The sequence below is a fragment of the Notamacropus eugenii genome, chromosome 3 (genome assembly GCF_028372415.1).
Source record: "Notamacropus eugenii isolate mMacEug1 chromosome 3, mMacEug1.pri_v2, whole genome shotgun sequence".
Classification (NCBI taxonomy): Eukaryota; Metazoa; Chordata; class Mammalia; order Diprotodontia; family Macropodidae; genus Notamacropus; species Notamacropus eugenii.
In genome coordinates this window covers 222718163-222733017 of record NC_092874.1, presented here as the reverse complement: position 1 = coordinate 222733017, position 14855 = coordinate 222718163, and the positions used below count along the sequence as shown (strand labels likewise).

General features: G+C 35.0%; 1 protein-coding gene across 4 annotated transcripts in view; it reads right to left on the bottom strand.

Annotated features, from left to right (window-relative positions):
- The window catches only part of LARP4 (La ribonucleoprotein 4), a 55947-nt gene that overhangs the window by 24256 nt on the left and 16836 nt on the right, over window positions 1-14855 (bottom strand). For 3 of the 4 annotated variants that reach the window (XM_072654669.1, XM_072654671.1, XM_072654672.1), the window contains exons 2-6: window positions 8360-8507; window positions 6185-6340; window positions 3517-3592; window positions 2271-2407; window positions 1199-1302 (exon numbers count right to left, since the gene is read on the bottom strand). In XM_072654669.1, the coding sequence (XP_072510770.1) occupies window positions 1199-1302; window positions 2271-2407; window positions 3517-3592; window positions 6185-6340; window positions 8360-8507 (621 nt within the window). The remainder of the gene's footprint in view (window positions 1-1198; window positions 1303-2270; window positions 2408-3516; window positions 3593-6184; window positions 6341-8359; window positions 8508-14855) is intronic. The other variant, XM_072654670.1, reaches the window with a different exon arrangement.

Below are 14855 nucleotides of genomic sequence, written 5' to 3'. Positions count from 1 at the left end.
GCAATCAAAGGTTAAATGACTTGCCCAGGGTCGCACAGCTAAGAAGGTCTGAGGCTGGATTTGAGAAATCCAGGTTGTCCTGACTCTGGGTCCAGTGCTCTATCCACTAAGATACCAGCTGCCTCCGTCTCCCTTTACATTGCAATTCTATGATTATATAAAATATTCTTGGTTCAGTTCACACGGTGCAGATCTCAGCACATCACTTTTATTCAATAAATTCCAGAGGTTGTTGGTTGTCTCTAAGATAGAATGTACGTTCTCTAGTTTGCTTAGTAAGCTCTTTCATATTGGCCCAACTTTCTTTCCCCCACCTATGTGAAAGTCTCTGATCGAGGCAATGAGAATCAGGATTCCAAAGAACTGTTAATTAATCATGCTGCTCACTAACTCAGGATACAGGATGAGATATTTTTTTAAGAAATGGCCAAGGTGGGAATTTGGGAAATTCTCATAGTTAGGGGACTATGGATGATCTAGCAGAGAGGTCACACATGCAGGATGAGAACCAGGAGGGAGCAGTTTCTTGAAAACTCAGAAAAGAGTATACAAAAGGAGAGTGTGATGAACAAGTACACCAAATGCAGCAGAGATCAATGGAAAAACAAACTAAAAAAGCCATCGGATTTACAATTAAGAAGCTGGTGCTACTTTGGGTAGAATAGTTTCAGATTGTCAGGGGTTGAGGAGTGAATGAAAGATCAGTAGAGACAAACAAGTGTTGATAGACTTTCCTAGGAGTTTTGAGTGACAAAGAGAGAGGAGGGGAAATAGGATAGGAAAGCATGTTTAATGAGAGGAAGAAATCAGGAAATAAAAGAGAGAAACAAGATTAGAAAGAGAAGGGATGAATAGAGGGGGCGATATGCTGAAGAAGGGATGAATCGAAAGGCACATGTAAAAACTCTGGTCTTAGAAAAAAGGGCTGCCTACCTCTTTACAAAGACTGGTATAAAGGAGGATAAAGTGGGGAATGATATCGATAAGGTTTTTAAAAGAGTTCATTATGAAAAGCATGGATATTTTCAGTAAATTAAGTGGCAAGAGACTGAGTGAAGAGTGGGAACATGGAGAAGTATGGAAGGTTTGAGGGAAAAGGTTTGGAACAGCATATGTAGGAAGTGAGAAAGAGATTCAGACAGGTAGCTGATGTATCACGCATTCTGCATTTGCACCTACTTAGCCCTCCATTTCTTACCTCTATTGGTGTAGTTTCAGGGATTTCTCGAAGGATGATGATACATCGCTTATGATTTGGTCTCACTTTCTCTCCCTTCTCATCAACTTGAACCATAGGAGAGGCTAAAAACGTATTAAAAAAAATTAAAAGCCATCTGCGAAAATAGTGCTATAGCAATACTCCCATTAACCAGAAATAAAAATGATCATCTGCAGAAGCTAACTACTAGGTGGATATACATCGTGATGAAATGGGCATTATTTATTAAAAGTCATACCTCTGTGACTACTAATGTTTGATATTCTTACAGAAATATTATGAAAAAGCACAAGTGATTATTTTCCTTTTCTAAATCGGCAAAACCTTAACATTATTAACAAATAGAACTTATCATTTGCATTAAAACAAATTGGTATAACATATGTAACTTTGGACTAAAATAGATAACCTGTAAGAAAACTTCATTTAATATTAAAAGATTATGCCCAAAATACTTATTAAGAGCTTGAGCAAAAGAAGCCCCCTCCGATGGAGATTCACAGGCTGTAGTAAGTATTATAAAGTAGTTTATAAAAGAGAGGTCTTACAAATTATAGAATGAACACAATGAAATGTTACCAGTGAATTAAAATAAAGCCAGAAATATACGTGCTTTACACTGTACAGCCCAGATGTGAGAAATGTGGTCATGAACCTGTAATTTAGTTGCTACAGAGAACTACCAGGTGAAGAAACTCACTCTACCAATTAAAGCTGGCACCTTTCCTTTAACTTAAAAGAGTCTTACATTTGTACATTTGTTTGCTTGTTGCCTCCCTTATAAGAGTGTGAGCTCCTTGAGGGCAAAAATTATGCCTTTTTGTATTCCCAGAGATTAACACAATGCCTATCCCAAAGGAGACAAATAACTTACTGACTGAGCTAGATACTGTGACATGAACAGTAAAGTACATTTGTTAAAAAAAATTAGACCAGAAAGCTATCTATTTTTCTTGAAATGAAGCAGTGAACAGAAAAGGACTAAAAATTTCCTTCTTCAAGTCATTCAACTTAAAAACATACATCATACATAAAAACATCCATAACATACATCTTAATACTTCAATAATAAGATCCAGGTCTGTGGTCAACTTTTTTATTTCTTCCATGTTGGCAACTGTCCAAATTGGGATAAACTGGTCACTGTCCATTTGAGACATCAAGTAGAGATCCTTAGATAGATTCTCTCTGAAAGAATTAAAGAAGTGTGAGGCTACAATTACTAGAAAGGCCATTTTTCTTATGAAAGAAACTACTTATGAAAAATAAAACATTACAAAAATACTGAATTATATGAAGACATTGAAATGATAAGGCTGAAAAACACCAACCTCTTACACATGTTAACCATTTAAACCAATCTGGGACCATCAAAATGGTTCCCTTTAGTTAAAATTATTTTAAGATGATACATGTATTGCTGCAGTGAAGAGAGTATTGATTTGTAACTAAAACTGGGAAGTCAAACACATATATTTTTTGGGCAGTAATCACTTTTTATTAAAAATTATCTTATTTTTGTTGATACTGTTTGTTTTGCCATCATATCCATTTCTGAATTTATTCTGCCTCCTCCTCCAACAATCCATCTCTTATTTTACTTGTAAATACTTTTTTCAATTACATATTTTCCCCACCTCTTACCTTCCAACTGAAGAAAAAAACAAAATTCATGTACCAGTATGTATAGTGAAGTGAAACAAATTTTTGCCTCAACCATTTACAACAAAAATGTGTTTCTCATTCTGCATATTTAGTCTATCACCTGTAACGAGATGGGTAGTGTTTCTCTCTCACTAGTCCTCTGGATTCATGGGTGTCACTGGGTTATCTGAGAATCTTTCATTTTTTCAAGGTTATTTTTGTATTAATTGTTTTCACTCTGCATCATTTCATTCAAGTTTTCCCAGAGTTTTCTAAAATTATCTCTTTTAACATTTCTTGCAATCCAACAATTCCATTACAATCAGGTACTATAATTTGTTCAGCCCTTGCAACTGATGGATATATTTCTAGTTATCAGCTCAAAGAGCTGCTATAAATATTTGAGCTTTTCATTTTTAAAAATCATTTTACAGGACATGCTAAATTGAATTCTATAAATTTCACTGAATTTATAGTTCACCTAATCCTAAATCTTGATATAAACGTAACAGGACTCTTTTTCTATTAGTATAATATTTGATTAACTGAGAGAACATATGCCAATAAATCTGCTTCTTTCTTCCCCTCCAGTTCCTATTATTCTGCTTCTGACTCAGCAATTTTCTTAAAACTGAGAAAGACAATCATATTACCTTGAAAAACAGAATTCCAACTGTTTCTTTAGACATTCCTTTAAATCTTCAACAGAAACTGTACAACTGCCTTCACCTGTTTAGGAGAGTAAAGAAAAAAATAAATTAGTGTCAAGTCACTTAGAACTTCTGATCAACTGTCAGAAACTTAGCAACCATAATATATACTTCATTGATGCTGAAACTAAATGTTTCATACTTCTCCATGTTTCCATTCTTAACTAAATATAATGGCACTTAAAACTTAATGATTGATCCTTTAAAAAATTAATTTTCTCATCCATTAGTTTTAAAACATTTAGTCCAGGTTTATTATATACCAAGTGCTAGAGATATAAAGGCTAGATGGTCCCTGCCATCTAACGGGAGAAGGCACATAAGTGGTAGCCAGGAAGGGGCGTTTTAGTATAGGAAGTATGATGAAGAGTCACAGGAGAACTGATTTACATACATGCCTTTTCCTGTAGTAATGAAAATACTGATTTGATGATGACTTCAGAGCTAAAAGGGGGAATGCCCCAAGCAGGGTAGAAAATACCCATGGTCTAACTCATTTATGGCAGAATTCTGACCAACAAAATAAACTATTTATTAAGGAATCAAAGCACTTAATTAAGAAACCCTTTCAGTAGTCTAATAACATATATTAGAAAGACATAACAAATACTGACTTCTTTTTCTTCTGGTAAGTCAACAAGCATTTAGTATACACTTTTTGCTATTTGCCAGTTAACTGTGTTAAGTCCTGGTGATACACAAAACCCTTAAGGCCTCGTTCACATTTTGATGGGGGAAACAACATATGATAAAAAAAAAACTGCTCATAAAATGGCAAGATTTTTTTCCTCCCTCCCTTGTAAAGGTAATCTCAAAGGGGAAGTGAGAGCAAGGAGTGAGAGTCCTGGAAAAAGCCTGAAAGAAATTCAAGAAGGTGAAGAAGTACAGAATGGGTAGGGGCCAGGTTGTGAAGGATTTATAAGTGAAAATAGAATTTTGTATTTCATTATAGAGGTAAAACAGGAAGCTACTGGACTTTAATGAAGATCTAAATCAGGGAGGAGACTATGTGAGTGGAAAGAAGAGGATGTTTTGAAGGTAGAAACAGGACTTAGTGACGTATTTGATGTGTGGGGTAAAAAAATTCAAGGACACCTTGGTAATAAAGCTGAGAATAAGATGGAATATTAATGACTTTTGGATATGTCACTTAAACTTTGTTTGCTTCAATTTTTTCCTCTGTCAAATGTGGGAAAGGAGAATCCCTACATCCCAGGGTTGTCGTGAGGATAAAATGAGCTATTTGTAAAGCACTGTGGAAACCATAAAGCACTACACGAATAATATTTGCAATTATTATGCTAATTATTATATAAGCTTTAGAAGTGTAGACACATCTTTGCTTTCTGTCTCCCAAGTGTTTGGTGTAGGTCTGGCACAAGTAATTGTTTAATAAATGCTTTTCATTCATTTATCTACAGAATAGAACTTTTCTCTTTTAAAAAGCTGTCAATAATGCCAATAGAGCCTAAGCTAATTTTAGCATGGTCCTGAAAAGCAGTATAAAAGTGTTGTATTTTCAATTTCTACATTGACTTGCACTATAATTTTATTCAGTTGCATATCCAAAGAAAAATACCTTCCCTAAGATTTGAAAGATCAGAGATCTCAGGAATTTTGCATTTACCATTATGTAGCCTGTAGTTCTCTACATGGCAATACAGAAGGATCTATAATCTCATCAATGATGCACCTTCTTGTACTCTTTCTATGATCTAATAAATAAATTCTAGGGACATGTTTAAGGCATTTATAGGTTAAGTGATTTGTCCATGGTTATAAGTACCATAGACAGAATGCTTTCTAATCCCAAGAACAGTACTCACTATCAATCACTATACACTATGCTGATCTTTAATATGCCTATTGAAAAGCTAATTAAATCTACAATGAAGCCACAATTATTTCACATACTCATTTTAAGTAAACGTTAAAATTCACCACAGTTTATAAATACTTCATTAGTAATTTCTCTGGGACTTTGGATGTTTTGGTAATTGCACCAGGTTTTTATAAAACTCAGAGATGTAAAGAGATTTTTCCCTTTCAGAACCTGCGTTTAGAAAGGATTCTACAGCCCAAAAGATAGACCCAGAATGACTAAATTGTTTGCTCAAGTTAACACATGAAATGATTCATCTAGCCCTTTATTAAAAAATTCTTTCCGTTCCGAAAAATCATAAAATTGCAATATTTATCTTTTTCATTTTAATAGCTTGTAAATTATTTCATTAAATCTCTAATCTTGTAAAGCCAGAATCACACATTTTACAAATGGACAAAGTTTTAGATGGACTAATAAGTTCATTAAACGACAAAACTACTCATTTTTTAATTTGAAGGGGTTAAAAATCAATCCAGATGACAGTATTACTTGAAGATGTGACTTTTTTTAATTCAATAAAGACAGTCAAAGAGAGTTCACAGAAGTGAATCAAGATATTAGATACATGATATTTAATCCTCTGAGATCAACAAATAAAAGTTCTACACAGCTTAAGGAAGGGGGAAAGCAGAGACTAGTTAAACAGAGGACAGTTACAAAAACCAGCTGGAAAATGGCTAGCACTAGACCATGAATGGTAGTGGCTTCTGAAACCATAGTATTTACCAGATATATCATAAATTTGGTAACTCAGATCCTCTGGTGACAAAACCATTCCATCTGTAGGTACTTCTTCAACTCCTGTGTTACTCTGTGAAGCTTCACAAGATGAATACATTACATCATATTCTTTACAGTTGTCATCTGGAATCTCCAAGGTACCTGCACAAAAGAAAACAATACATAATATCAAGGATAAGATAAGGTTTTTCTATATAGGCTTCTGTGGATTTCAGTAGTGAGTAAAGTTGTCAAAATGAGGTTGTATATAAATTTTTCTCTGTTTTTAGGGAAATGCAATTGTGAATATTGTCAAAGAAAACTATAATCATGGATCAAATTTTTGCGGGCCCATTTAATTCCTTAAATTTGTGATTTATAAAGTACGTGTTCCCTTTTAAAAATCTGATAAGGTATGTAGTTCATATCTGACTTTAAAGATAGGAAAATAAAGGCTCAGAGGTGTTATACTGCTCATGGTAACACAGCTGTCAAGAGTCAAACTTTTGATTATACTGCACCAACTTATAAATATATTCCAGATACCAAAGTCTCCTTACTATATGAAATACTTTACTTATTATACTGACAGTGGAACTAAACTGTATGTAGCAAAACCTGCTTTCCAATTATTTGTTTCTTAAAAATCAAAAGGCATCACACCTATCTTGATATTATAAAAGAAAAATATGGTAAATGTATTAAGATTCTACAGTACAAGGGGAAAAGTGCTATTTACAAAGAATATAAATCCATTTTTGTTACAACGGTTAAGTTAAACCTGTCATCCAAAGACATAAACATCAAGTTTAGTCTACCAAGGCTATTTATGCGTTTGAAATTCTACTTTAAGGCCTGGAAAACACACCAGTACTACTCAACCTTTAAATTATAGTGAAGTCATAGCTGTTCTAAGTACAGGGAAAGTTTATCATAATTGAATGTTATTATATGGACGTCTCTGGGGATAGCAGGATTGTCACCACCTCTAAGTTTTCTCTAGATACATACATAATAAAAATATGAATCAGATGTTGACATTTATAATGTATCTGGGTTGTGAGGGCTTTTTGTTCTCTTATAGTTTAAATAATCACAAATTATACCCCAATATGATAACACTACATTAAGTTGGGCAAATATTTTATTGGAGGTTGAGTAGAATGTTTTAAAAGCAGAAGGCAAAAAATATTTGCTCCATACTCTAGGACATTTTTTTTTTGGCAGAACATAGGTTTAATATGATTTCCTGCTCTGTCTGAAGCAAAAAGAATCAGTTTGATAGTTGTATCAGAGATACACAATTTATCACAAGGTTTTCACATAGCCTCTCCCCAACATTCTTTTCTGGGCTTTTTGCCCTCTGTCTCCATGGGAGTATGATTAATGATAACCTAGCAACATTCCCATTATTCTCAATCAATTTATCTCTATTGGCATTAATAAAGTTCCTTTAATGTGTCCCTCTACTTCCTTGTGTCCATTTCTAATTGAAAGAAGCAGTTGGAAGAAATATATGGCAGGACCATGAAGAGTCAAAATGAAATGAATTAATCTTTTCAGGGGCGAGGAAAAGAGGGGAAAATAGCCCTTTTCTGTCCCTTAATCTGGTCACCACTTTGGCTTGATTGGGACTTACTAACTTCTGTGGATCATCCTTTGCCTCCTTCCACTAGACTATCATTCCCAATATTGTTAGATCTTTTATATTTTTTGTTACTAACTTTTCATTGTGAAGTGCTCTTATTTTAGTCTGTTCTAATGTCCACCTTTCAATTTGTCAAAATTCAGTCCTATGTATTTTTTGGACTTCAGACTGAAAATTATGAAGAATACTTCACAGTGAAATACTTCTGACATGATGGTACTTCCTCAGCTCAAGTCTTCAGACGGGTTACTTTCCCTAGTAAACAATCTTGATACTGTAGAGTATGGTATGCTTTGAGGCTTAATATTTATTGGTTAATCTCACAAATTCAAGTGTTGAGGTATAGAATACCTCTTCTTACTGCCAAATGAACACAGGATACAGTTTGAGGGAATGTTATGTATAAACAGCATGTATTGTGATGTGCGTGTGTGTTTGTGTGTGTGTATGAAAAGAGATCTTAAGTTTATCGATGTACTATAAATACTTAAAAAGAACAACAAAATAAACTTTTCTTTATGATTAGGACTTACCATCAGGACTGGGTCCTGCAGTAGCTGCTGTTTCTTGCCAAGAACTCTCACTTCCATGAGTAGACGAAGGAGCATCAGTGCTTCCTTGGGGAACTTCCTGCCATACTTTGGCATTAGGATTTAAACCAGCACCTTTAGATGTTACCTGCTAAATGAACAAGGTACACATAAATATGTTAACATTCTACAGTGTAAATTTTAATCTTTGAACAGTCATTGTCTTTGAGCTTACAATCCAATATAAATAAAAATATTACCAATAAGACAAGGATGAAGTACATAGGTTCCTACCAAAAAGACAATCCTATTTCACTCCTACCTGCTTCCTTCTCCTGTTCTGCCATACTTTCTCACATTATTTCCCATCAGGGAGTGACACGGCTTCCATCCTTCCTTTTTTCAAACTTCTAGAATTTTAGAGTGCTTAAGGGTAGGTACTCTTTTTTTTCTTTTAATTTTGCTGAGAGTTTAGGGTATCATGGTCTTAAAACTATCATACGAAGATTTGTTTAAAGAAATTAAAACTAGAGAAATAATACTATTTGGAGAGGTAGGGGAATTGCAAAAGTGGACCTTAGATGGAGAAGAACTGAGACTCGTTCTGCTTGCCACTGCCCTCCCACTACTAGCAGAACTTGGGCCAATTGGTGAAAATTTTAAGGCAAACTTTCAGATCTTCTCAAAAATGAAAACTTTGAAATATAATGGGCTACCGGGGACTTGGGGGGTTGGGAGTTGCCTGTTGCTGGATCTTCAAGTAAAAGCTGGATTACTATTAATCAAGGACAGTACTAGTGTGATTCAGCCTTTGGTATATGGAGAAGACTAAATGAAATTATACTCTGGGTTGCAGCACTTTTCTGAATATTAATCACTAGAGAATTCTAACTGGCTATCTTGTAAGATACACCAAGAGTGTAATATGGAACTCTTTTTCAAAATGATTTCCACTGTAATATTTTACCTGTTACGTGTTGAAAGAGCTTGACTAGAACAGGAGTATTGAATGGCGAAAGCAAAGTAAACCTTACAAGGGCACTTAAGGCTATAAATATTTTAAAGAGTTTTATTCTGATACACAGTTACAGATGTTGCGTGGCAGAGTGGATAGGAAAAGGAAGATCTGGGTTCAAGTCCCAGTTGAGACTTTTTTCTTTCAGTGTCCTTCAAAGTTCCCTATACAAATGAAATCACAAGTCTGGTCCAAAACAAACAAAAATAGTTATTGCTAAAGCAATGGGATTGAATATATCCCCTGAGCCTCCAAGCCAGGAGGTGGTTATTGTTTGTCCTTCAATCTCAAAGGGGACCATGACATTAGGGAGGTGATGCCATGACATGTGAATTGGATGTAAGTGAAGGAGGTTTGTACAAAGTCATCAGCCTCATTTTCTCCTCCTGAGCCATCTGGGCCCAGTGGTCAGATATCGGATCAAGATGAGTAGAGATGGCCCTGTAATGACTATAATAATGTAAAGGAAAAGAATTCTGAGAGACTTAGGAACTCAATGCAATGACTAAGCATGACGTCAGAACGCTGATAATCAAATATGTTTTCTATTTCTTGGCAGAGAAATAAGAAGTGAAGAATAAGACATTTTCATACAGAGGCAATGTGTGAGCTTCATTTCTTTGCTTTGTTTCACTACAACAGATACTTCCCAACAAATACCCAAACAAATCCTTCTATTTTGTCAAATGCCTTAATGAAATCTAGGCATGAGGATATTCTTAGATATGTCAGCATGGTAATTATATCACAAATTATTATTTTGTCATGATCTATTAAGAACATTTCTTCCTCTAAAAGCTGACAATTATTTTTTTAAAAATATTTTCTTAATTCCCAAGTCCTGAATAATTTCATTTACATATTTGAAATAGCACTTCTCCCTTCTCTCTAGAAAAATCCTTCTAAAACTTGAATTGGTCTAAGGAATACTAGTGATTAACTTCACACTCAAAATGGTTTTACCCTCCTTACTTTACATAATTCCTCAGCATTTATTCCCTAATCTCTACTGTACTACAATGTACTAGCATACACATTACCATTAAACTTCTCTTCTGAGTAAATATTTCTCAATTATGATTAAGCCCAAGAATCTTGGGAATAGTAGTCTCTCCCCAAACCTCTCAGCCCAGACACCACAGCCATCAACATCAACAGAAAAATCATTGGAGAGAAGGGGTCCACCTTGCTCACCACCACCAACTGCCACCAACGGGCAGATAAGCATAAGAGCCCTAAGAGTGGCAGTACCCCCAAATCCTGCTTCCAGTCTAGCTTTTCACAGCCATTGTGCAGGGAAACAACTCCTGTAGAGGTGGAGTTAGCTATCCCCACCAACTGCCAACCAACTGCCAGACACAGGGCAGGCAAGCCAATTTTGCTAAAGCAGCAAATTTCTCTGAAGGAGAAAGGAGATGGAATGCACTAGGCAAATTAAACTCCCACCATCATCTTGACAACCATCTTCCCTCAGAACCAGATGAAGACAGCCCAGGACCCTGAACCCCAAAGTCTTGGGATTAGGAACGCCTCCAGCATAGTGCCCACAGCTATCATTCTAGAAAGCAAGCTCTATGGAGACACTCATGCAGATGCTACAGAATGGATACTAAAGACCCAGAAACAAAAGTTTCTGGAGGCAGCTAGATGGCCCAGTGAATAGAGCTGGCCCTGGGAGTCTTGAGGTCCTGAGTTCAAATCCAGCTTCAGACACTTGACACTTAACTAGCTATGTGACTTAAGTCACTTAACCCCAATAGCCTTGCCTTCCCTTCCTCCCCACCAAAAAAGTTTCTGCCACCTAAGTCTTTGGCATTGTCAAATGGTTCTACACCAGAAATTTTATCAGAGGAAACAATATTTAAAAAAAAAAAAGGTATCACCATCTGCACTGTCATTGTATCCTAAATGCTGGACTTTCCCATCTGATTGTAGCTGAAACCTTTCATGTGTTGGTTCCTCAATTAAAATGTGAGCACTCCTTGAAAGCAGGGATTTAAAAAAATAAGTTGTATTCCACATGCTTGGTACAGTAAGCGCATACCAAGGTCTTAATATATTTTCTTTCCTCTACTGAATTGAAACCTTTCCCTGGTCATTCATGCAAATTTTTGTCCATGTCTTTCTATAAATCTTTCATAAAGTATCCACCCAAAAACCTGGAAGGGGTTCTCTCCTGAAAGTGTGGTATAACAGAAAGGACAACGGAATATAAGTTATAACTAACACTAGGTTCTACTCCTTGCTTTGCAACTAAATCACAGAGTGACAGGTATCAACTCACAAACTTTGAGGGCCAATTTACTCAAGGCTAAAACAAAGGCCACTGTTTCCCCAATGCTTTATATTATAAAGGTCTCTTTCTAAAGAAAAATTCCCAAATGGATCCAACTAAATCCTATTCAGTCTGGAGAGTCTCCAGATTTTATTCATAAAGCTGGGGGTCAAAGGATCTCTAAGGAATCTGGAAAGATTAACGGTCAATGAAACCAGATTAGAAAAAAAAAAATCTTTGCTTCATTATAATGTCGGTCCACTATAATTGTATATTTTTATTTTATGCATTAAAAATTATTCTAAGAAGGGGTCTGTAGGTTTCAAAAGACTATCAAATTTTTTAACAAAAAAAAATGTTAAGAATCATTGCATTTAGACCAATGTTTCACACTACAGAACTCTGGTATTCTATATAACTGAGAGTTCTTAATTGTAACAAACTAGACTTCAAATACTAAAAATACCTTGGGGAGGAGGTAGGGGAGGAAAAAAGAAAAAATATGGAACTCAAAATCTTGTAAAAGTGGATGTTGAAAATTATATTTACAAGTAATTGGAAAAAATAAAATACTATTAAGGAAATAACGTTAAAATTATTTAAAATAGTTAATAATAATTATCTGGGGTAAGGGAGCATGATTTCTTTGATTTTGCTTCCAAATTTCCCAACCCTTCCCCTCTTATCCTAGGGAATATTTACTCTACACCTAGACACTGACCATGACCAGTATATTAAAAATCCAAAGTATTCCAAGATTAAATTAACTGGAAAATTTCTGACTCAGATTTCTTCCAAATTGTGAATTACGCGACAATTTACTTTCTTTCACTCTTCTACAAGGGCATAAATTTTGGATAAATAACATATACCAAGAAAAACCAGAATCTAATGATTAGACAATGACTTTATTAGCCTAGGGGAATCAATAAGGAATTATCAATATGAGGAAGACTTCTATGAAGTGATGCAGACGAAGAATTCAGGCTCAAAAGAACCCACACCATGACTGCAACAAGGTAAAGACAAAATTGTGGTCAAATACAAAGGCAAATGTTAATATCAAACTGTCAAAGGGACAGACCCCCCCCACCTTTTTCTGTTAAATCAATGCTATCTTCCTTAATGAATATATATTGTAGAGGAATTTGCTTGGAAGTTATCAGAATGTATCAAAACAAAATTTTTATGAAAATATTCAACATGAAGTAGCTCACATATTACATAAAAACTTCATAAAGCCACGACTTTTAAAAGTTCTTACCCATTCCATTCAACTTACTAATCTGCCCCATACTGCTTGAATTTTTAATACTCACTTTCCCTACAAAAACAGTCAATTCTTTTTGTTCTGAACTTAACAAAGAGCAAATATAAGAGCAATTCCACATACACCGAACAAAAGAGTAGACTGTATATGAAATAATATCTTTTATATTTAGAGCTTGCTTTTCTTTTAAGTACGTAATAAATCCAACATGTAACTTTCAAAGCTCTCCTTTTGGCTTTCTTTCATCTTTTCACTTTTCACTGAAGGGGAGCATACTCTCCCTTCCATTTCTTCAATGTAAGGGAATGCAAAACCCCCACAAAACTCTTGTAATATGTATGGTCAAGAAAACTCAACTCTCACATTGGCTATATTCAAGAGTGTTAGAGCACCCTTTATCCATTGTCTTGGTTGGTCATTGTATTCAGAGTTCTCAAGTCTTCATAATTACATTCTTTGTAAGGTTGTGGTTGTGGTATAAATTGTTGTCCTTGGGCTCACTTCATTCTGCATCAGCTCATGTAAATCTTATCAGGTTTCTCTTTTTTATCATTTCTTATAACTCAATAGTATTCCATTATGTCCATATACTGTAATTTGTTTAGCTAAAACTGTATCTTTCACGATGCTCCTTCTTCCCTATCCATAGTTCTAAAAGATAGTTTTGTCCTTGGTCCTCTACCGTGTTTAAGATGTGACCATTTGGAACTCCTCCTGGATCTTGGCATACAGTCTATGCCTAATTCCTGCAAGAATATTTTCTAGTTTTTCCAGTAGTTGTTGATTAGTGAAACCTTAATGCCAGCAGCTGGGGCCCATGGATTTATCAAACATATTTTTTTTGCTTCTGTACATTATGTATACCTAACATGTTCTACCGATCAACTTCTATTTTTTTTTTTACACAGTATCAAATCATTTTTATGGCTGCTGATCTGAAGCAGTCTGAGATATGGTATTGTTAGGCCCTATTCCTTTCCCACTTACTTCATCATTTCCCTTGACATTTTGACCTTTTGTTTTTCCAAATGAAATAGTCAATCCTCAACATTCATGTTTTACTTTCATCACTCCAAACATCACCATGATTTTATTAGTAATCCCATTTTCACTTTTGTGTTGCCAACTATGCATTTGTGGTTATGTGTAGTAGAGAAAAAGAGAAGCATGACACATCCAAGTCTGTGGAGCAGCTGGTATCCTACCAGGCGTAACACTAGTCTTGTTCCCTCTGCCTTTGTAAAGAGCTCCCTACACATTTATTGCATATTTTCATTGTTAGACTTTAAAACTCAAGTTCTGCATTGCAATTATGCCTACAAAACATAATAGTGAAAGTCCTTTGAGCTCTAAGGTGATGACGACCTCACCAGTCTCAGTTTCTTCGGACAGCAGTGACTAAAGACTCAGTAAACTCTCCCTTGGTTTTCCAAAGGGTGGTCAAGGTAGAAGTTTACAAGAGTATAATACAAAGTACAAAGATTCAGGTTAAAAATGTCTTAGTTTTAAGCATTTTATTTACTTGCTGTTCAGTATTTAGGGCACTGTAGTTTTTTGTATTATGAAAAGTGAATACTGTCTGAAATCAATGTCTTTTTAAATTGAGATGTTAGCACAAAAGGTCACAGAATTCTAGAGAACAGCGAGTAAAAAATGTTTTGCACATCAACAATTTTATTTTGAGCACGTATTTTTATGGGTTATTTCATGGTTACTGTGTTAAGCAAAAGTGCTTAAGTTTTGTTATTTAGAGTTTTATGCAAAAAATGTGTTTTCACCAATTTAGTGAAAGATTACAATTTTTGGTGCTCATGGGAACCTAACCCCCTATTTCCTACAGGTTCAATATATCAATACTTGCATTTTTGACTTTCACACTGTTTTCTAGGAATGTTATACATGCAAAAGTTAAGGACTAGCTGTATATTATTATTTTTTC